Source organism: Oryzias latipes, chromosome 7 (genome assembly GCF_053564925.1).
Source record: "Oryzias latipes strain Hd-rR chromosome 7, Olatipes_Hd-rR_3.1".
Lineage (NCBI taxonomy): Eukaryota > Metazoa > Chordata > Actinopteri > Beloniformes > Adrianichthyidae > Oryzias > Oryzias latipes.
The window spans coordinates 2,799,669-2,822,576 of NC_136243.1; the positions used below are offsets into that span (position 1 = coordinate 2,799,669).

At 44.1% G+C, this 22,908-nt stretch overlaps 1 protein-coding gene across 1 annotated transcript; it reads right to left on the reverse strand.

Moving 5' to 3' along the window:
• Nucleotides 1-4,213: 4,213 nt before the first annotated feature.
• On the reverse strand, nucleotides 4,214-20,953 carry mfn2 (mitofusin 2). Its single transcript, XM_023957069.2, has 18 exons — nucleotides 20,525-20,953; nucleotides 19,699-19,877; nucleotides 19,367-19,502; nucleotides 15,017-15,179; nucleotides 14,820-14,944; nucleotides 14,642-14,750; nucleotides 14,466-14,573; nucleotides 11,131-11,284; nucleotides 10,808-10,875; nucleotides 10,577-10,698; nucleotides 10,359-10,485; nucleotides 10,162-10,266; nucleotides 8,800-8,902; nucleotides 7,312-7,532; nucleotides 6,293-6,448; nucleotides 5,946-6,142; nucleotides 5,739-5,873; nucleotides 4,214-5,132 (listed from the first exon to the last, which is right to left on the reverse strand). Exons 2-18 carry the CDS (start codon nucleotides 19,871-19,873, stop codon nucleotides 5,063-5,065), a joined length of 2,274 nt encoding a protein of 757 aa, XP_023812837.1. The 5' UTR covers nucleotides 19,874-19,877; nucleotides 20,525-20,953; the 3' UTR covers nucleotides 4,214-5,062.
• Nucleotides 20,954-22,908: the final 1,955 nt, after the last annotated feature.

Here is a 22,908-nt window from a genome sequence, read left to right on the forward strand (position 1 = left end):
CCAGAAAGTTCAACCACCTGAACTTTCAAATAGTTGTAGGTCAAACAGTAGAAACTTTGACCAATCAGGGACATGGATCTGGAAGTGATGTGTGGATGGGGCGTTTTTCAAAACACTGAAGTGCCATTCGGTTAAAAAAAATTGATCATGGAGGAGAAATGACTAACTGCAGTTTGTGCCTGGATGGAATTCTATGACACCAAGTTTTTCATCTATCAGAATAGAGCTGTGAAAGAAAAAGTCTGGCACAAGATTCACCAGATTTACACCACTGTGACATTTCACACCGAGCTTTTCCAAATGCAGGTGGTGAACATGCGCCAGTGAACAGTAGAAAACCAAACTGCTGCACATCCCAACAGATGCATCCAGTTTCAATGTTAAGTCAATGTACAGACATGATCTGCGGTCCTGAAGCGTGACTCCAGCGTCAGGTGCAGCACATCAGTGGGGCAGCAGCACAATTTGGGCATTGCAGCGTGTCTAGAGTTAAAAAATCGGACTTTTGGCAAAGACGATGAGTCATGTCAACCAATCAGGGACCATGAAAGGCCACGGGAGAGGCGTGGCCTTCCATGGTCTGAGCCTGTTCCTGATGTATTCTCATCACATGCTTTGCTCCACACAGAACACGCTCTCAACGTGTTCATTGCTTACGTGTTTTTTTATTGTATTTAACCTTTATTTAACCAGGAAAGTCCCATTGAGATTAAAAACCTCTTTTTCAAGGGAGTCCTGGCCAATTGGCAGCAGCGACTAAAATACTGTTACATAATCACAAAGATCAAAATAACAGGAAATAACAAACCGATTATGAAAAACAAGTGCATGTTAAGGAGTCAGCCTCGAGACCTCTCAGTTTAAATTTAAAAGCATTCAAGGAAATCAACTCTATCAAGATCCAGTCCTTCTGCAACATGTTCCATGCATAAGGTGCAGAGTGGACAAAAGCCTTTTTGCCCAGTTCGGTGCAAGCAAATGGAACAGAGAGCAACACACGATCATGTGAACGAGGAGAATAAGAATCTGCGCTCCTCTGTGACAGTAAGGAACAGATGTAGTGCCTTATAAATGAAAGTGTACCAATGAATCCTCCTCCGTATTGCCAGGGCAGGCCATCCCACTTGAGAATCCACCTCACAGTGATGTGTCATTGTTTTACAGTTAGTAATGAACCTCAGAGAAGAATGATAAACTGTGTCAATCATTCGAAGACATTGAGCTGAAGCATTCATGTAAAACAGGTCTCCATAATCCAACACAGAGAGGAAAGTCGCAGCTACAAGTCGCTTCTTTACTTCAAACGAAAAACACAGCTTGTTTCGAAAATAAAACCCCAAATAAATTTAATTTTAGCAAGTACTTTGCATGTTGTTTTCATGCTCTGTATGTGCTTTGTCACGAATTTTGTCTCCTTGGGCTCCTTAAGGGAGGAGTGCCGGCAAAAGTCTCTTCTTCCTAAGGATGGATTGACTGATCGATTTATTTCAAGCATTGTAGTCAAAGCAATAAAGAATTTACACAGATTTATCAAACTCATTACAGAAATGATGAAATGCATAGATAAAAAAACAAAAAATAAAAAAGTCACTTCACTTTAAATATAGCGATCATTAACTAAAGTCAAGTAGAGTTTAATTTGTTGCTTAAAAAGGAGCGGGAAGAAGCAAGCTCATATAAACACATCCCTACTTAGGTAATTCATTGTATAGTTTTACATAGTTTTCATAATCCAACTACTGACTGAAGGGTACTGGGCAAAACCAATAATGCAAAGGAAAGGGATGGTCACCATCTGGTGGTGTTAAAATGCATCTGCTGAGCATCCTAAAAACACCATGCTGTGCTCATTAAACAAACGTTAACCCTTTTTTTCTCAGCACGTCAAACAATATCTAAATATATTCATTTGACACTTTTGTTAAACGCAAAGGACAAAACAGTCTAAAAGGCACAAAATGACAATGTTTAATGTTTGAAGCCGTTATGTCAAAGACATTTTAGTTTTGCTGATTAAAATAAAAAGTGCCAGTAAATAAAACTTATGAAAGGTATGAATTATTATTTATAGTTTCAAATGCCAAATGATTGATTAATATGTACGGTAGATTATTTCCATTCAGGTAGAAGTGGACTGTATCGTATCACCACAAAGTTAGTTAAATCGTTTGTGTATCGATTTGTGGAGCTTGTACAGTGGTGGACAAGATATTTGGTACCCCTCAGTTAAAGAAAGAAAGTCCACAATGGTCACTGAAATGACTTGAAACGTTGAAAAGTAACAATAATTAAAATTTATTGAAAATTAAATCATCAAAATCAGCCATTACTTTTGAGTTGTTGATTAACAGAATTATTTCAAAAAACAAAGTAATGAAATAGGGCTGGACAAAAATGATGGGACCTCCATAAAAGACTGAGAACTAATTGTCCAGGGGGTCATGATGAACTCAGGTATGTCCTTTAATTGACATCACAGCTGTTTTCAAACCCATAATCAGTCAGTCTGCCTATTTAAAGGGAGACAAATAGTCATGTTGCTGTTTGGTGAAAAGGTGTGAACCACACTGAACATGGACAACAGAAAGCCAAGGAGAGAATTGTCCCAGGACATTAGAAACAAAATGATAGACAAACATGGTGAAGGTAAAGGCTATAAAACCATCTCTAAGCAGCTTGAAGTTCCTGTGACCACAGTGGGACATATTATTCAGAAGTTTAAGACCCACCGGACAGTAGCCAACCTCCCTGGACGTGGTCGGAAGAGGAAAATGGATGACAAATGGAGGAGACGGAGAGTTGGAACTGAATCCAAAGAGCCCAGAACAACCTCCAAAGACATTAAAGGTGAACTCCGAGATCAAGGTACTTCATTGTCCGATCGCACCATTCGTCTTTGTTTGAGCCAGAGTGGACTTCATGGGAGACGACCAAGGAGGACACCACTGTTGAAAGGGAATCATAAAAAAGCCAGACTGGAATTTACAAAAATGCATGTTAACAAGCCACAAAGCTTCTGGGAAATGTCCTTAGGACAGATGAGACAAAACTGGAGCTTTTTAGTAAGGCACATCAGCTCTATGTTGGTAGACTCAAAAATGAAGCATCCAACCAAAAGAACACTTTCCCTACTGTGAAACATGGAGGAAGCTCAGTTCTGTTTTGGGTCTGCTCTGCTGCATCTGGCACAGGGTGTCTTGAAGTTGTACAAGGTCAAATGAAATCTCCAGATTATGAAGGCATTCTGGGTAGAAATGTGCTGCCTAGTGTCAGAAAGCTTGGTCTCAGTCACAGGTCATGGGTCTTCCAACAGGACAACGATCCAAAACACCCAGCCAAAAACCCCCAAGAATGGCTCAGAGAAAAGCGTTGGACTATTCTGAAGTGGCCTTCTATGAGCCCAGATCTGAATCCCATTGAACATCAGTGGAAGGAGCTGAAACATGCTATTTGGAGAAGACACCCATCAAACCTGAGACAACTGGAGCAGTTTGCTCATGAGGAGTGGGCCAAAATACCTGTGGACAGGTGCAGAAGGCTCATTGACAAATACAGAAACCGTTTCATTGCAGTGATTGCCTCAAAAGGTTGTGCAACAAAATATTAAGTTATGGGAACCATCATTTTTGTCCAGCCCTATTTCATTAGTTTTTTTTTAAAATAATTCTGTTAATCAACAACTCAAAAGTAATGGCTGATTTTGATGATTTAATTTTCAATACATTTTAACTTATTGTTACTTTTGAACGTTTCAAGTCATTTCAGTGAGCATTGTGGACTTTCTTTAACTGAGGGGTACCAACAACTTTGTCCACCACTGTATGAGATGCAAATCAAATTGAAAGATACACAACCCTACCAGTCCTGTAGCCACTGACTTAACTCTCATAATGTACCACTTTCTTGTGTTCTTATTGTATCTGTGACTCTCTTTTGTTTTATCCTGTTTTATGTTTCCTGCCTAGGGACTATGGATGCAAATTAGCATCATTGCTATAATCCAGCATGTTTACGCCTATCATTGTTTGGTAGATGTTCATTAATGAGCACTGTCCCTATTAAATAAAGCTTAAATAAAATGCCAAAAACGGCAAAATCAAAAACCAATGGGAATGCTTTTCAATGGATCAAAAGATGATAGAGTGGAGCTGTAAAGAGTATCTCGAGGTCAGTTTTATGTTTAAGGCCAACAGACTATGCAAAGGAGAACTCATGGGTTTCACTTTTTAATTCAAACAAAATGTTGATTTTCATACATTAATGCAACAGAACAGCATTGAAGAACACGCAAGAATGCCATTTATGACATGCAATTCATAAGATAGAACACAGCATATTGCTCAAGTTCTAGTAGGTAAAGCTCTTTGTCAGTCTCTGAAGAACAAAAGATGCTCATAAATCTACAACTTTTATTACATTGTTTACAGTAATTTTCTGGTGCTTTATGATCCTATTTGCTCACCATGCAAGTGATTGCTTTCATGTGATTAGCGTGGTCTCCTACTTGATTGCTGAGAAAACAACTTAGAGTACAGTTAGCGTGGGCATCCTATACACTTGTGTATGACGTGCACACCCTGTGCGGGTGCTAATTGAGCTTGCTAACGACTAGTGTGGCATAGAGGCACACTATTCTTACAAACACCTCACAATACACTTAACACACAACAATGGTACGTTCCGTTTTCATGTCGTCCCTAGGTGGCCGTACGAGCCTGAAGAGAACTGCAAGACACACCTGCGCTCCCCTTAAGGTGCAGCTGCCCCTCTCTATGACCCCCCCACAGGCCCAGACACCCCAAAAACCCACAGCTCCCGTACGGGTCCACTCTCACACGCCTTAGCATGTGACTAAGGCTTTACCTGAGAGCCTTAGAGGACATCAGCGGCAGAGGAGGATGGTTTGTGTGAGGCGGAACACCAGCACAGATACACCTTTCCCATCGTGGTTCTTTATTTTTGAAATCGAGACGACCAATCAGAGGCATTACATTAGAGCAAAAGTCAGAAGCTGGATGGGGCAGAATAAGCTCTGCCCCCCTCCACAGGCGGGTCAGGTGCATCACTTGCTGTGCTGCAGGTACTGCTGAGTGAACATGTTCAGCTCGCTGTCCAACCAGCCGGCCTTGTTCCTGCAAAAGCACAAAAACAGAGCAGCAGTCACAGCGCTGTCTGATGGCAAACAGCTTTAACCCTCAACCTTTTTACCATCACTGAAGGAAGTTTGGGCTTTTTTATGCTTCATATTTTCCTGTAGTTCTTTATCAGTGACATGTTTTAGCCGTCAGAATATTGGAAACCAGATTGAATCCATTAATGTCTATGCTGATGCCAGTCTTTTGTTCTGTGAGTTTCTCAAAAGCACTGATGTATTTTCTCCCTTTGACCCCCTGTCCTCTGACATCTGCTCTTCAGAAGGACACTTCATCAACCCCAAAGTCTTTGTTCACCTCAGGTTCACCATTTGACAAACAAACAAAAACCTACAGCACGGCCTCCAAGGCTGCTACACTTTCATTGCATGAATATGTACAATGACGACAAAGGATTCAGATTTGGATTCTACCCAGAGGATCTTAACACCTTATGGGGTCTGCAGTCAGAATAAACCGTGGGAGACCCCCCATCACCAGTTTCCTACACTGATGTCTGGGAAAGTAGAACTGTTCAAAAACTCGTCTGTTGTTCACATTAACCAATAATCTGCATTAATCTGCACGCGGGCCTTGGGTTCTCACCGCAGCAGCTTGGCCCTGCTCTGAAGGTTGTCCAGCAGTTCAATCTTGCTGTTCATGTCTTGGATCTCATCTTCCAGGTTCTGGCGGGTGATGTCCACCTGTTGGCAGAGCTGTGCAAATACGCCCGCCAGCTCCCTGCCGACCACAAGAGGAGACACGGTTAGCTCATGTCAGCCGCAGAGACCCCCCGACCCGCTTGAGACTCACTGCTGGACTTGGTGGCTGCAGTTGGAACCGGTGTAGCTGACAATCAGCTGCAGCTTCTCACTGGCGTAGTCTACGAACTGCCTCTTGAAGGCCCTCTCTTTGGCTTTGGTGGTCCAGGTCAGCCGCTCATAGACGTACAGCAGGCCGTACAGACCGAGTGACAGAGCGATCAGCCGCCAGCCCACTGCCTTCCAGATCTGCATACAGGAAGATACAGAGTTGGTGTGTGAGTGAGTTCAGCTCGTCATCGTCAGATCCTCTGCTTTGTTTTCTGTCATGTTTCAGCTGGTTTTTTTATCACACTGGGTTCACAAGCCGGCCTCCTGCATTTGGGTCGGGACACTCACCACACCACCAACCACGAGGACGCCCATTGAGGTACGAGATGTCAGTGAAGCCAGCCCGGTTACCATAGAAACCATTAGCTCTTCCTGAGTCATGGCACTCTGTGGAAACGGCGGCATGCTGCTGCTGACTGGAGTCAGAGCCATGGGCCGAGGAACCTAGAAGGGGCGGCATAGAGTCGGGTCACACATCTGCTTTGGTTGTGATCTACAGCTCGAGAGTCTGAGCTATCAGAATATGAAACAGGAAAGCAGTTTGTTTAGAGAGGTTACGGTCCTTCTATTTACAGCAAAAAATACAAACCAAAGAACCCTCAAAGGAGGTATAGAGCCATGTCATTTGGTCAGAAGAGACATGAGCCTGTTTATGGACAGGAGTAAGCAGAACCTGAGCAGAGAATCAACCTGCAGGTCATTTTCAAACCATTCAGACAAACCAACCAACCGATGCAAACATCCAGATGAGCTCATCTGTAAGTGAGGAGATGAAGGAATTCTGCAGGACAGCAGACAAAAGCAGCAGCTGTCAATGTTGGAGAACTGCAGAAGCAACACGAAAGAAGATCTGTCAGGATCTACATCTGCAGTAGGGAAAAGATCTGTCAGGGTCTACTTCTGCAGCACTGAGAAGATCTGTTAGGATCTACTTCTGCAGCAGTGAAGGGGCTGCATCCTAAACTGTTTAGCTACAAGCCATTAGCTCATGGATGTAATTTTCTTTTTCTTTGAGATTATTGGTTTTGAACAGGGGCTGGGTTGAGGATCTGAATCGGCCCTCTCTTTGGCTTTGGGATTCGAGTCCCTGCAGGTGGAGAACTTCAACTGGTCCGCCTGGTCTGCAGTGTCGCTAGTCTCCAGCAGTGCTGCATCATTACTTGGATCAACTGATTCCAGACAACCTTCTTCAGGTTATCAAACAGGCTGGTCGGGTTAGCAAGCCACCAGTCCAGAGTGACCATCTGACTTCACTGAGAGACAGAATCCTGCAGCGTCAAAGAAGACTTTGATCCAGATGCAAGTACCTGGTCGCTGTAGCCCATGAGGGCCCGCCGTGTGTTCTTAGGGCCCAAGAAACGGTTCACCAGCATGGTCCAGCCCAGAGAGAAGTGGAAGCTGATGTCCTCCTGGAAGTCACTGCAGAGTTTGTCACAGGCCAGGTCGTAGGTGAGGCTGAAACACTGCCGAGGAACCATCTTTTCCACCTGGTCTCTGAGCGTGGAAGGCAGCAGAGGCTTCAGACCCTCTGAGGAAAGAGTAGAGACCTCTTTAGGAGGGTGGTGTCCTGGGTTATGTACCAGTGTGGACCAGTGCACACCACACTGTGGAACAAGATGAGCTGAAGTCCTGCTGCAGATCTTTGCTGCTTTATCTGCTGTTGTTCCTTAGTGCAGTTAGTCTCCAGCCTTTTTCAGGCCACAAACCACTTTTATGTCAATACAGAGTTCCCTTGTGTATCGCGGGGAAAACGTTCCATAAATAACTGGCAATAGGTGAAACCTGTGAAGTAGAATTACAGATGTTTTAAGGCTGCAAAACTCTTCACTACACACTATCCACTTTTCTCAGACAGACAAGAACATTTTCACACTTTTCTATCTTGTTTAAACTCTCAAAGTTTAAACCTTCCAGATAAAGAGGTCCAGTATTTTAGACAAAGACCTGATCACGATCAAGGATTAGTGTTACTCTGGCAAACTGCACAAAGACGCGGTATGGAAGGGATTGATTGACAAGATCAAAAGCCAATTAGGAAAAAAGCATGAAAGACACCGCTGGAAGATAATCTGTGAAAAAGCGAAAGGTGAAGTGCGACATAGCAAAGAAAGACAGACCGTTCTATGTGAGGCTGAGGTGTCTAATGGGATTATTTTAAGCTTCCAGTTCCTCATTTTGAGGGTAAAGTTTATCTTTATCCTCTGTAAACTATCTGCAGTTGCTTTAAACTGTATTTGTTCTCTAGATTTCATGTAGGAAACCATTGAAATGTGATCTAGATTGTCACTGAACTCATCAACATAGAAGCTAAACAATCAGACGGAGACTTCAGCTTCCTTCTATGGAGAGACGAATAAATACAAAACAGTCACTAAAAATGTTATTTCCTAAATATAATCATAAAGGTCAATCCATCAATTCATTAGCAGCATCCTCGTAACATTTCTTTGATTTCCATTTCCTCACTGGCTCTTTTCTGCCAAAAGAAAAGTTCCAAATACATTTGTTTTTTGTTAACTGTTAGCTTGGGGGTTTTGGTTTAGCGGTTCGATACCAACTGTCCCACGGACCGGTTCCGGTCTGCAATCTCGGGGTGGGGGACCACTGCTATAGTGCATCAGTTTAAACTGCAGTCTTTCAGGGCCCTCGTGCTGTTTTATCTGCAGGACAACAGAACCTGCTGCAGATTCCAGGCTTTTCCAGGCTTCTCCCCTCTGCCCCACAGCTCTGGTCCTGGTTTTTTAGATCTCACATCATCAAGGAGACTGACAGGTGACAGCAGGTGGGGGTCTTACCGATCATGTCGGCCTGTGTGGCCTGCAGGGCGCTGCTGATGGAGGAGGAGCATCTCTCAGACATGTTCTTCCCCAGACCCTCCTCTATGTGTCGATGGAGCTCCTGAAACCAGCAAAGACAAGGAGCAAAGTCAGCAAGACTGCTAACAGATGTGTCCCTCTAATCCTCAACGGGGGTAGGGGACCTCATTCACAAACAGGGGGTAGCTAGGGGTTGCTATTGCAACTGCAAGATTTGGAAAAGCAACTACTTAGCAACCCCAAATATCTGAAAGCCTAAATCTAATGCTTTCATCGATGATGTCATATCCGCCATTAAAAAAGAAAAAGGAGTGAGCGTGGAGTCTGAATTGCTTTTAAAATCCAAGGCACCACATAGAGCCGCACTATATGCATTATAACGTTTTTTAATAGGGAGTAGGGTGGGATTCGGACACAGCCCATGTTTTGAATAAAAGTCCATCCTTGAATCATTTTAATGAGATTACATCCACAGTCAAAGCAAAACATGGGCTGTGTCCGAATCCCACCCTACTCCCTATTAAAAAACGTTATAATGCATATAGTGCGGCTCTATGTGGTGCCTTGGATTTTAAAAGCAATTCAGACTCCACGCTCACTACATCTTTTTTTAGTAGATTGAATTGTAGATTTGACAGCACTATGAACAGGATAACTCACTATGTAGTGCACTATTTAGAGAGTAGTGAAGGAATTTGGACACAAGCTATAATTATATATGTTATATAATTCCCAAATCCAGTGTGCATCCATGCTCACTAGATTGTTAAATATAGACCACAATGCATTGCATCTGAACAATGTTTTCAAAGAAAATGTATTTAATGCATTGGTCATCCATTAATGTGTTTGTTAATAAACCATCCACGTATTCATCATCAGAACACAGTGGATTAATATATAATCATTGTAAAACGCTCATTTTGATTAGAATTTCACTTTGTGAAATAGATGACGTCATATCCACTGTTTAAAAAAAACATGTAGTGAGCATAATTCCTGAATATCTTTTCTAAATCCAGGGCACTAGATAGTTCCAGACCGTATACGTTTTTTGTAGTTGGGAAGGAAATTCGGATATAACCAATGGCAGCGATGCACATTTGTAGGGCACTCGATGTTGAAATTGTAGATTCGGACAGAACTACAAAATGGAGCAACGCGCTATATAGTGTACTATGTAGTGAGGGGGGAAGGAATTCAGACACAGCCTTAGAGCTGTTTTGTGGAATAAAACTGTGACATCACTGCATATTTGTGGTTTTTGTTGTTAACTATCGACAACGCTGTTTCCGTGGAGTCAGCCTTCAAAAGGAGGGGGGCTCAAAGAGCCACACTCACATTTTTGTAGACCTTCAGCACCACTGCAGATGGATGGAAGTCCATGTGGAAGTCATCCACCAGAACGTAGAGCTTCCGGATCTCCTCTGCCATGGCATTGGAGACCTGGATGCAGAAACAACAGGCTTCAGGACCGTGTTTCATGCTGAAGGTGGCAGCATGATACTTCACAAACACTGCAGCAGTGAAGATCTCACCTGCCTCTCCACCTCCTCTGTGATCTTCTTGATCTTGCTCTTACAGTCCGTTGTCAACAAGTCAAGTTGCTTGTCTATGAACTCCAGCCGGTCCTGTCGGTCCTCTTTAGTCTCCAGGCAGTAGACTCTGCACACAGACACGGGTCATCAGGACGCTTCAGGAATTCATAGATGGGGGGTGTAGTTTGCATCCCATACTACATTCACAACAGACCCACCTCTGTTCCTGGGCAGCCACGTGCACAGAGTCCATGATTCGGCGCAGAGCTTCAGAGATCTGCTTGGCCCTCACTGTGTGTTGCTCAAACTTGGTCTTTACCGCCGACTGAGAAATGCACTCCTGAACACAGCCCACGAGCATAGCAGTCAGCACACACATGTTATGCAGGACTACGGTAGCCAGTTCAGACCAAAAGCTCTGGCCACTGGTCCACAGCAGCACATCTTACCTCAAATCGCCTTTCAAAGTTCTGGAACTCAAACATTCTGGCTTGAAATCCTTCAGCAAGAGCTCCACCTGCAGCAGAACCGGAACAGACACTCATGAGAGGACCAACCACCCCATCTGATGAGACAAGCAGAGTCTGGACGAGAACGATGTTCATTCAGAACAGAACGGACATCTTTCAACAGCCGACAGACGGGGATGTGGGATCCTTTGTTATTTCCAGCTGTTTGAAGCTGCTTCTCAGACTTCTGCTGGTCCCGCTGGTTGACAGTTGGACTGAGATGATCCAGAACACAAAAGGATCCACACAGACACGGACCTCACCTGCTTCAGGCATGCCCTGCACCCTCTGCATGCGGGCCTGCAGCACCTCTTTGGCAGAAACAAAGAAGATGCGGTCACTGGCCTGGGCCCGGTCAACCACACCCAGCTCCTCCACCAGGAAGTTGCTGCAGCGGTCCATGTGCTGCCGGCGAACCTGATCCAGCAGAGAGAGTTGAGACTAATGAAGATGAGGAAGATGAGGGCAGGCTTAAACAAACCTTCATCTACATGAAAGTGCTAAAATGTGACCTCATTGCAGAGGCTGAAGGCAGGTTCTGGTCACAAGACTCACAAACAGGAGGGGGCGGTGCTTTACTAAAGCCAGTTTGACTAAACTTTGACTAATTATTATCTCTAGAACACACACTTAGTACTAGTGACAATGACAAATAACTCCATCCATCCATCCATCCATCCATCCATCAATCCATGCATCGACCCATTCATCCTCCCATCCACCCATGCATCCACCCATCCATCCAGCCATGCACCCATCCACCAATGCATCCACCCATGCATCCATCTACCCATGCATCCATCCATCCATGCATCCATCAATCCATCTATGCATCCACCCATGCATCCACGGATGCATCCACCCATCCATCCACCCATGCATCGTCCCTTCCATCCATCCATCCACCCATGCACCCATCCACCAATGCATCCATCTATGCATCCACCCATCCATCCATGCATCCATCCATCCATATATCCACTAGGCCTGGGCGATAAATCGATCAAATGAATTAATTCGAATTTTTTGTTACGGGCGATTTCAAAAATAACTAAATCGAGTTTTTATGTGGCGCCTTTTTTGCTCCCCAGAGCTTCCGTAGCGTTAGTATCACGGCGACACGCGACAATCGACACACGAAGCAGCTAGCGACAGCATGGCTACCGGTGACAGTGGGACGTTTGTTCCCAAGAAAGGAATAAAATCATCTGTTGTTTGGAACTGTTCTGGGTTTACTGCCATATACGTGGATGAAGAGACCCCCCTCCCCCCCCACGCTGCCTAAAGCCCATCGGAGTCAAAGGCTCTTACGCGCGCTCGCGTGGCACGCGCTCAGTCTTCTTAAACACGCACGCGCCCTGACACAGAAACACATACTCATTCTACAACGCCTGTATAGTTAGTTCATTAGTTAGTTAGTTGTTACTGTTATTTGTTAATAAAAGAATACTGCGTTGTAATTATTACTTGTACCGGTATATTTATTTGCGACGCGGCCACCGTAGGATTTTGTTTTCGGAGGAGGTGGCCGCGAGGGGGGGAGGGGGAGGGGGGGGGGTTTGCCCGTGACTCCTGCTGCTTATCATCTTCTCCGTGGATAAGACTGGGTTTCTTAATTTAGTTAGAACCTTAGAGCCCATATATGAGCTGTATTGTTTATCCTTTAGAACAGTGTTTTTCAACCTTTTCTGAGCCACGGCACACTTCAACCTTGACAAAAATCCCGCGGCACACCGGCGTTCAAAAAAAAAAAAAGGAGAAACTCGGTCTGTATTGATCTACAGTCCCTCCATAATCTCAGTGCATTTTTGTGATAATTGTGGCAGAAAAAGCTGGAAGCTGCAGCTGTTTTTTTAAGATGTAATAAAAGTTAAGTCAAACGATTTAAAAACTGTTTGATTTGTGGTCGTTGTGGTTTCAGGACGTTAAGAGGAGAGAGTCGTGCGCCCAGACGCTCACTGTCGCTTTACCCCAATGCATCATGGGAGATGTAGTTCAATTATCCGCCGAACGCAGAGAGACTAGCGTCTCTGAGCTTCATGGTTTTGTTCACTTGTTCCTCGGTCTGACACCGGATTCTGTGGAAAGCTACACCGCTAAAGACGAGCTTTGGCTGGTATTTTTCTTAGAACTGAGCGACTTTTTCAGCAGAATTCAGAACAAGGAAGTGGTGACTTTAACCACTTCTGATTGGTCAGACTGATGACATGTGATTAAGATCCCAAGAATGATTGGTGGAGACAGTTAAAGGGGCGGAACTTTTCCTAACGCAGCTGAAGCTGCGGCTAAATCGTGGTACAGTCATTCTTATGAAAATGTATTTAATAGAATCAAATAAACACAAAGAAAAAAGTATTTTACGATCTTTCATATTCCCAATTTCTTAGTGTTTTATCATGTAGGGATGAACAAAGAACTGAAATCCTGGAGATGGAAAATGTTGTTAAATCAGTTAATGAGGGCAATTTCCCACGGCACACTTGACCATCTCCCACTAGTGTGCCGCGGCACACTGGTTGAAAAACACTGCTTTAGAAAATGGTGCTGCTGTCAAGGTGAATGTTTGTCTCCTTTAAGTCTAGACTACAAAGTGTGACTCAAAACCCAGCTGGGACTTTAAGTAAGGAAGTAGCCTTTTTATTTTGGACAAGTGAAAACAAGTTTAGAATAACGAAATAAGACAAAAACAAGACAAAAGTTATATAAAACAAGACACAATTATTTAAACACAAGTCCAAAAAGGGAGTAAGAAGAAAAATCTTATACTTAACTTTGATTCCAAGAGCGTGTTCATTTATTTATTATTCATCTCAGAAATGGGGGTTACATTTGTCTTGCATTTGATTAAATAAAAAGCAACATTTGCTTGAACTTGTCTGTTTGTACTTATTGCTTTCCTTAAGTAGGGTGGGGGGGGGGGGGGGGGGGGGAATCGGGAAAAAATCGGAAATCGAATTAAAGAAAATAAAATCGGAGATTTTATTTTTAGGCCATATCGCCCAGCCCTAATATCCACTCATGCATCCAACCGTTCAACCACCCATGCATCCATCCATACATCCACCCATTCATCCATCCATCCATCCAGCCATGCATCCAGCCATGCATCCATCCATCCACTCATCCATCCATCCATCCACCCATGCATTCATCCATCCACCCAGGCATCCACCCATCCATCCATTCATCCACCCATCCATCCATCCACCCATCCATCCACCCATGCATCGTCCCATCCATCCATTCATCCACCCATCCATCCATCCATCCATCCATCCACCCATCCACCTATGCATCCACCCATGCATCCATCCATCCATGCATCCATCAATCCATCTATGCATCCACCCATCCATCCACCCATGCATCGTCCCTTCCATCCATCCATCCACCCATCCACTCATCCATCCATCCATGCATCCATCCACACACACACACACACTTTTGAAATGTCATTTTTGTTGTTGCATACATTGATTCTCCGTCCACTTAATCTACACGGGACGAAATCTGCTTCAAACTTAACTTTCTCTCCACCTCTATAGTTAAAGCTGGAGTCAGTTGCCAGGCAACAAAGGCTTCCATGAGGGGAACTAACCTCGTCCATGTACTCGGGCTCAGAGGCTGAGGCGTCCCAGCGGTTGTTGAGAATGAAAATGTTGGGGCTGGAGAGACGCTCGTTGACCTTGTGGAAGAAAGACTTCTCCTGCAGACAGACACACAGTTAGCTCCGTGGGACCATGGGCCATTTGGCAGAGGGTCTGACCGTCTCACCGTCTGCATCAGGGTGGACTCAGAGTTTGCCACTAGAACAAACACGTCCGCATCCAGGCAGAACTTGTCGATCCAGCTGTCCAATTCGGTGGTCACGTCGATCCCTGGGCTGGGGGGGTGAGGGCAGACGGGTCAGCTCAGACCACCTCCTGTCACATTCCACAAGCCAACAACTGACCTGTCAACCAGTACCAGGTCATCTCTGAGCAGGGCACACTTGACTTTGGGCCACATGACGCATACCAGGCTGCCAGCGTCCAGGTCCTGGTCCTGATGGAGAGCGTGGGCCAGCTGGTTGACCGTCTGACACAGACAGGAGTGTCACTGGGAAGGCCCCACCATGGCAGCCAGCATGAATGACGCCAACAGACTCACCTTAATGCTCTTCTTTTCCTCCGAGCCCTCGGTGAGGAGAAAGCCCTCACTGCCGTCTGTGCCCTCCACCCTCAGGAAGCAGTTGGTGGTATGTCCGATTCCAGATGGCAGGACTTTGTCACACAGCATGGCATTGATGACTGTGCTTTTCCCATTACTGGTCCTAAAGAGCGGAAATGAGACAGCTTAGCTGCAGTGCATCCCCTCGCCTGCTTCTCCTTTCACCTTAGAGGTCAAAGTGTGAGCAGGAGACCCCTCCCTCCAGCTAAAACAACGGTACCTGGATCTGAGAGCAGGAGTAACTTTCAATGATCATCTTTTGATCAGAGTGGATCAGTTTTCTCGACTATTTTAACCTCTTCTGGAATGTTAGCTGTTAATCTGGTCTGTAGAAACGGGGGTGATTCCAGACCCCTACTACATTTGATCTTACTAATATCTATTTTATTATGGGGAGCACTTTGAGATGCTTTGTACCAGGAGAAGTGCCTAACAAATAAAGTTGAGTTTGAATATGAGTTTACTAGCTTACAGCCCTCACACCCCAAAGCTGACATTGATGGTGCAACAACAATGGCAGCAATATCAGAGCTATCCAGCTCCTCAGTTTACATCCAGATTCCAGCTCAGACCAGGAAAACAAAGACGTATTTGAGACGTAATTACAGTTTTTTCAATTGTTTACACACAATTTTGCAAACCAGGTTCCATTTCTCAAAATATAAATCACAATGATCCAAACAGAACACTCAATTTGCAGAATTCCTAGACTGTTTGCAAAATGACACATTTCAGTAAAACATACATGTTTGTGAAAATGTCGCTAGTTTTTATTTAACCATGACGGTCCTCAGGGATCAAACACTATTGCTGACAGTTTCACACTGCTGTGATAAATAAAAAACACAACTGTAAAAAAAAACCATTTTAGGAAATTTGGTCAGACGTAAGGGATCATTTCACCGACCTGGTAGAATGATCCCTCACATAGTGAAGAATCACATGCCTGCTCCATGGCCTGAATGAGGGGCAAACGGTCTTATGGCTGCAGGTCGTATACCTTTCACTGCCATGTTGAAAAACCTCTTCCATTGGATTCAGGAAGGGGGGGGGGGGGTATGGGGGAAGGTAGAGGACTCCAAATTCAGGGAGAGGATGGAACCAATTGTGGACCAGAGCAGCTGACGGAACGACAATGTCCTGCATCTGGTCCACTTGGTTTAATGCTGTGACATTCGTGTACAATCTGTCAAGAAATACAAGCACTAGATCTGCATGATAGGGTTCCAGATTTGCGCGGTGGTGGATGACCCATTTTGTGTGGTAGCAGCACAGAAGGTGTTGTTACCCCCTTGCTGCCCCGGCACATTGACGATTGTGTGTTCAAATTAGCACGTGTGCTTTCCCACCTTGTGGATGTGAGGATCCAATTCATTCATTTGTGTGGTCATTGGCAATCCTGGGCTTTGTAATGTCCAGGAAGTAAGCACACAATCCTTATCTGTGTTGAAATGTTTGTTTAGTTTCACAGATTACTGTGTGTAATGTTGTGCAAGAAGAGTGACGCAGACATTGTGTGTAATGTTGTGCTAATCTATGGCAGTGTTTTGCTCTTTGGAGTAGAATTTTGCAAATTGTGTGTAGATTTTTATTTCAGAGTGAAATCAACATTAAAAACTGTAGTACGCTGTGGTACCCCAATGATTAACTACGTCACAAATACAATGCTTTTCAAACGGCCTTTTTTCCTCTGCTCCTGATTGACAATCATGGAGAAATACTCAGAAATGCCATTTTAATGTGAACTTTCTTTCTTTCAAGCATCAGTTATCAGAAAAATACCACAACATGCTAAAAAGTCCAAAAACATCATTTTCACTGGAGTGGGTCTTTAAAGCGGGCTGTGGCTTTAAAATAAAACCATCTTGCTGGTTTTATTTGTATTACCCAAGGAGTTCTATCGCTAGAGGAGACATCACGTGGTTCCTCATGGGAGGAGAGCACCGCCATCTTGGTGAGGTCAAGTCACTGCTGCAGTTCATTGCATGTGAACACATTTAATGCAAAATTCCAACTGACAAAATCAGAGAAATGAGTCCACGAAGGAGGAAGGCATAACATTTCACATGTAGGTACGATAATTGTTTTCTTTTAATGCTGCAGGGGCTTCATTAATATTACACATGCTGACATGCATGATGCTGCAGGGCCTTTATCAACATGCTGCATGATGTACGGATAATTTGCTGTCAACATAAAAGTAAACTTTATTTTGTTAAACCTTTATACAGTATACTAGGACTAGGCTATTACAGTAATATAGAAATATACATTTCTGACTCAGTGACTGAACTTTTCTTGCAGGTTTCCAATGGATTCAGACTTCAGGAAAAAGTTGGCCTTAGCAATAAAAAGAGTTAACCCAGATGGATCACTGTGGTACCAACTAGTAATACAGTCTGGTTATGTTCAAAAGATTTGGTGGAAACAGATTTTGATAAGAGGCCAGACTGTTGGCTTGAAACCCGACACCATAACATCTGTGTTACACCAAATTGATGACTCACATGAATCAGTAAATCTATTGTTTTTCTTTTTCTTTTTTAGGGTAAACCTGTTGTTGACATTTTGCCCTATTGTTGACTTATTATTGATTTATTATTATTATTTGACGTTTTATTAATTTATTATTATTATGTATTATTATTGACTTATTGTTGGGCTTTTCTAAATAATTTAAGTTGCATGTCAAAGAGGTCTAAAACTTCTAAATGTTTAAAAATCATTTTTAAACATTCTTTGTAATAATGTTTTTTTCAATAAGTCCTGCAAATATGCATTTTTCATTAAAGTTGGAGCTTATAAGGCTGACAGTTTCTCTTCTTTAACAACAACAAATGATGTATATGTATAAATATTATATGTATAATATATAATTTATTTATATATGTATAAACCTACATATATATATATAAATTAGATAAAAGCTACTAAGATGCCACCAAAGGCTATAGAAATCATTGTCATGTGGGCGCCGTCGACCTCACCAAGATGGCGTCACGCTCCGCCACCGGTGGCCAGGCTTCCCAAGCGGTTGTGTCTCCTCTAGCGACTTAACTCATTGGTATTTCCTCACCTTCTCCTGACATAGTCCCGCCTCCCTGGTGAGGGAGCTGGTAGGTGGGGGAGGGAGGTGTCAGAGGGTGAGAATGACTTTCAGCTTTTCATCAGACGAAGACAGGAGAGGGCAGCAGAGGAAGGAAGAAGCATGTCTTCAGCACAGGCACACCTGAGCCCATAAACTGGAGCAAATGTCTCCTAAGTGAGCGCCACAGTGAGCTGGTCTTCAACCACAGCATCAGGAAACCGTTGGCTTTTACAGCTTTTTTCCGTCGAGGTTGCCACAGCGAACCAGCCTCCTCCATCTAACCCTGGAAGGTGTTTCCACCTTTCTTTAAAAACCAACCACCATCTGTCCTTCAACATTCCTCTCCTGAATACCACACCTGTCCATCACATTCCATTGAAATCTGCACCAATGACAACTCTCTCACTTCCAGTGATCCTCACCATCACTTCATCAAGGTCCAACCAGAATGTCTCCTCCTCCAGCAAACATCCTCCCTGTGGGGCAAACCCACTAATATTAACCACCACACCTTCTATTTCTATCTTTGACCTCATCACTCTATCTGACTCACTTTATACCTCCACAACACTCCTAACAAACTCCTCCGTTAAGATAACTCCTCCTCCATTCTCCTCTCATCTCCACCATGATTGAACAACATGAACCTGCTCCTCAGCTTAGTCTTCTGCTGTTCCAGCTGGTCTGCTGGACACACAGTACGTCCACCGTCCTCTGCTTCATGTCCACTAACGCTCTACCTTTTCCTGTCATAGTTCCAACATTCAAAATCCCTCCTGTCAGTCCAACACTCAAGACGTTCCTCTTCTCTCTTCCTACAATCACACCTTCCTTCTCTCCTCCTTCCACCAGCAGTAGTCCAATTCCCACGGCACCCTTGTGGTGAACGGTACCGATGGCGGTCGCTGTTAACCCAGGCCTCGACCCATCGCTATGGACATCAGAGGTCTGATTAGCATGTTTATACGGGCTTGGGACCGGAACAATGAGACCCTGGCTTGGGCCCCCTCAGGGCTACATCTTTAAAGAACATGAACAACTTTGAACAGAACAGAACCGGGAGTCAACCCTGACAGCTGTGGGTCTGATGGTGGAGTGTGCGGCTGGTTCACTGAGGGACACAATGATCGTCTGTAAAACACCCAAGAACTGTGTGATGGCACCCCCAACCCCTCCAGCCGCTAGACTGGGGCAGAATTTACCTTCCAAAGAAGACCACCTTCATGTGGCGACGGGCGAGCACTTCTCCGATCCCTGCCACCTTGCTGAGGAAACCCCGCACCTCCTGGACCTGCTCCTCTGCGGTAACCGGGTCCAGGTCCTCGTTTCTGTGAGCATCTGAGACGTAAACAGAGAAACAGGTGAACCCAAGAGGATGATCTGAGGACCTCCAGCTCTGGATCAGACCAGGACTGACCCATCAGTGTCAGACCACACCTGTTGGTGCTGGGACTACCGGCTGTCTGTCAGAAAGTGTTCCTGAGTGTTTGTTCAGTGTGTCTGCAGTGGGAGGTGTTGTAGAGTGAACCCCCACCTTCCAGGAAGGACGCGCTCTCCCTGATGTAGGCCCCCAGCTGCTCAAATATTCCATTGATCTTCTTCTTGGCTGTGACGAAATGCTTGAGCGGCGAGGCGTTGACTTCCGCCATCGTCCTCTTCTCCTTGCAGTGAAACGGGGCGGGGCTGACTCGTGGGAACGCCACCGACATGGCACTGTTCAGGGAAAAGCACAGCGGACAGCGCTGAGCACGCCACGGACAGCAGCGGTGACCGCGAACGCATCAACCAACGTGTGACCTTGTGGTGACAGGGTTTACGTTTACCTGGAGCATGAAGCCACGCCCTCTTAATGACAGCTCCCCTGGGTGCTGGTGCTGAAGCTGAGCAGAACCAGAACCAGCACCAGCACCAGCAGAGCTAAAACATGTCAGTCAGTCAGGCTGTAAAGCGGATGTGGAGGAGACCGTCTCTGCTCTGGACCGGGTCTTCCTCTGCTTCTGTCTCAGCCTCACAGCAAACCCGGGACAGACAGGTCTGTCCTGATGGACCCGGATCAGACAGGAAGCCCTGTGCTTTGGTTCTGCCTGGCAGCGACTGTCCGGGTTCGCTGGGGAGCCTGGACTCAGAGGTCCGGGTGACTCTGAAGACCGAAGCAACACCCGCTTCCCGGTTTTCCGGTATCGGACGCTACAAACCGACTGCAGTTGGAGGTCACCGGCAGCACCTGCGGGTGGTACCGGCCGGGCCGACATGATGATGCACACGGGCCGGGCACTCTCAGCTTCAGCCGCCCCTGACTCAGCGGGCTGTCTGCCTTGGACCCGGTTCGGACTTCTCTGGCGGTCTGAACCGACAGTTACCTTAAGTTTGGAGCGTCTTCCAGGGCCGGGGCTCGAACTGCATTCTGGCGCGCGTGTGTCGGAGGTCGTGCCGGGCCTCCGCACAGTCAAGGTGATGTCAAGCACGCCCGGAAGTCCTCGTTCGGTCCGCTACACCAAAGCCAGCCGGCTGTTGGAGCTCCGTCTGTGGCGGAAGCGCAGAGGTTAGCAGTCAGCTCCAGACCGAATCGGTTCTGTCACCGAGGGGTCCAAACACGGAATTGTCCCGAAAAGAACCGGATCCGGTTGCGCGTCAGATGACCCGGAAGTACATGAGTCCAGCTGATTAGTTTTTTTCTTCTTTTTTTTCTGTGAAATGTAATCCAAATTGTTGTATAGCCACAGGAGATGTTGCTACACAAATGTAACCCTATTATTATTTTAAAACAAAACAGTTGAATAAATGTTTCCGGCTAACGGCCACCGTTTCGGTCGCGAAACCCTGACGTGATGACGTCACGTATCGATGAAAACCAGCATTACATCACACTTCCTCAATATCAGATTAAATTTGAACATATCATATTTGGCCTACACGAAAAGAACATGAGATCAAAATTAAAATTGGCAATTAATCTAATTATAATATTTGGTAAATTTCATATTCACAAATCAAAGTTTTCCTCATCACTACTTTTTCCCCCTGTAATAATTAAAGATTTCGAATCTTATTTGCACACTATTTCTAATAGCTTAAACAAAAAGGCCATACATATTTATGAAAACTGTCTGTTGTTGAACATTTTCAATGCATAGCAATCTGATTCTGTAATTTTTCTTTTGTAATACATGTACCATCCCCTGGCATTCTCGTTGTTAGGACTGTTGTTGTTGTTATGACTATTGTTCTTGTCATACATATTTGTTTTGAACAATAAAGTAAAAAAAAAAAAATACATCACACTTCCTCACTACACATTGACATTGATAGAAACTGCTCCTTTTGTAAATCAGACACTGAAACAATCACACATCTATTCTGGAAATGCCCCAAACAGCAACTTTTTGGAATGACTTCACCTCTTTTGTTCAATGTAAAAAGTAAAAATTTAATCTGGTATAAGAAGATATTTTATTTGGTTTTTATAATGTTAAAAAGATCACTAATAAGGGAATACTACTTAATTAATCTTTTAATAATAATATCCAAATTTCATATTGATAAATGCAATTTTTCTGGGGGAAAAAAGCCCATGTTCAAACTTTTTATGATTGAGTTAAACCAATATACCAAAACAATAAAATCTTCTTCTAACCCCAAAGCTATAAGAACTTTTGACACCTTGGAATTTTTTAAATGTGCAGAATAGCAACTTACCGCTCTTTTTATAAAAAAAAAAATGTTTTTGTTGTTCTTTTGTTTTTTTATGTTCCCCAGACATTTTTTTTTCTGTTTGTCCAGCAACCCCGTACTTTTCCTTGAAAGTGACGAAGCTCTGTTTTACCATGATAAAGTAGACCAGGGGCCTGTTTCAGAAAGGAGGTTCAACCAACTCTGAGGTTAAACTTGAACTCTGAGTTGGTCAATCGGGAGATTAACAACTCTGAGTTTTCTGTTTCAGAGAAGCTGATCCGAGTTAGGTCAATCAACTCTGAGTGGACTGATTCGGAGGTAAGCGTGCGCACCGCGACTATAAGAAGCCATTATCAATGGAGCGCAGATATTACGAGTCACCATGGCAACCGTGGAAAAAAGAGGTCTGCGTATTTTTCGCCAGCTGAACTTGACGTGCTGCTGCAGAGTTACAGTGAATATGAGCACATATTCCAGAAGACAAGCAACACCGTTGCATCTGCAAAACAGAGACAGTTAGCGTAGAAAACATAGCTGCTCAAGTTAATGCCTAAGTTTGCTTTTAAATCATTGTTATAAAATATTGGCTGTAATAACTTTTTAAATAGCGTAAGGTGTGAAATAAAAAATGGCGATATTTAGGAGTACTTTTGAAGTGTTATTCCTGGTGTAAATGCATGAAATGCTGCATAATGTACAGAACCAATCTGGGGAAAAATGCATTTAACGTCGGTAATGTTTAGAGGACTTTTTGTTAACCTTCCCCTCTTGCAAACGTTGGTCAGTTTAATATTAATACATGCAATTGTGTTTCTAAAAGTGAACTTTTGTCTACTGTTGTATTGATCAAGTGGTATAGGTTTTTATGGGATTAAGAAAGTAAGCAGTGCTAGCAAATTGTGTTTCCAAAAAGTAATTGTTACATTAATCTAATTCAATGTCCCTGATTTCATTTTCATGTAGATACAATCCTGCAGGAATTAAAAGAACATGGCAGCAGCTAAAAATGAAGTATAAAAGCATAATTCAATCAGGTCAAATTTAAGCATGTCGTGGATGTAGGCTTTGTTGA

What these genes read in the sequence shown, in the direction of transcription:
- mfn2 (XM_023957069.2), bottom strand. Translation starts at nt 19,873, where the DNA reads ATGTCGGTGGCGTTCCCACGAGTCAGCCCCGCCCCGTTTCACTGCAAG. An exon ending in GCAGGGCATGCCTGAAGCAG is followed by an intron (nt 10,876 to 11,130) that starts GTGAGGTCCGTG and finishes GTTCTGCTGCAG; the next exon opens with GTGGAGCTCTTGCTGAAGGA. An exon ending in TCCTCGTGGTTGGTGGTGTG is followed by an intron (nt 6,143 to 6,292) that starts GTGAGTGTCCCG and finishes TCCTGTATGCAG; the next exon opens with ATCTGGAAGGCAGTGGGCTG.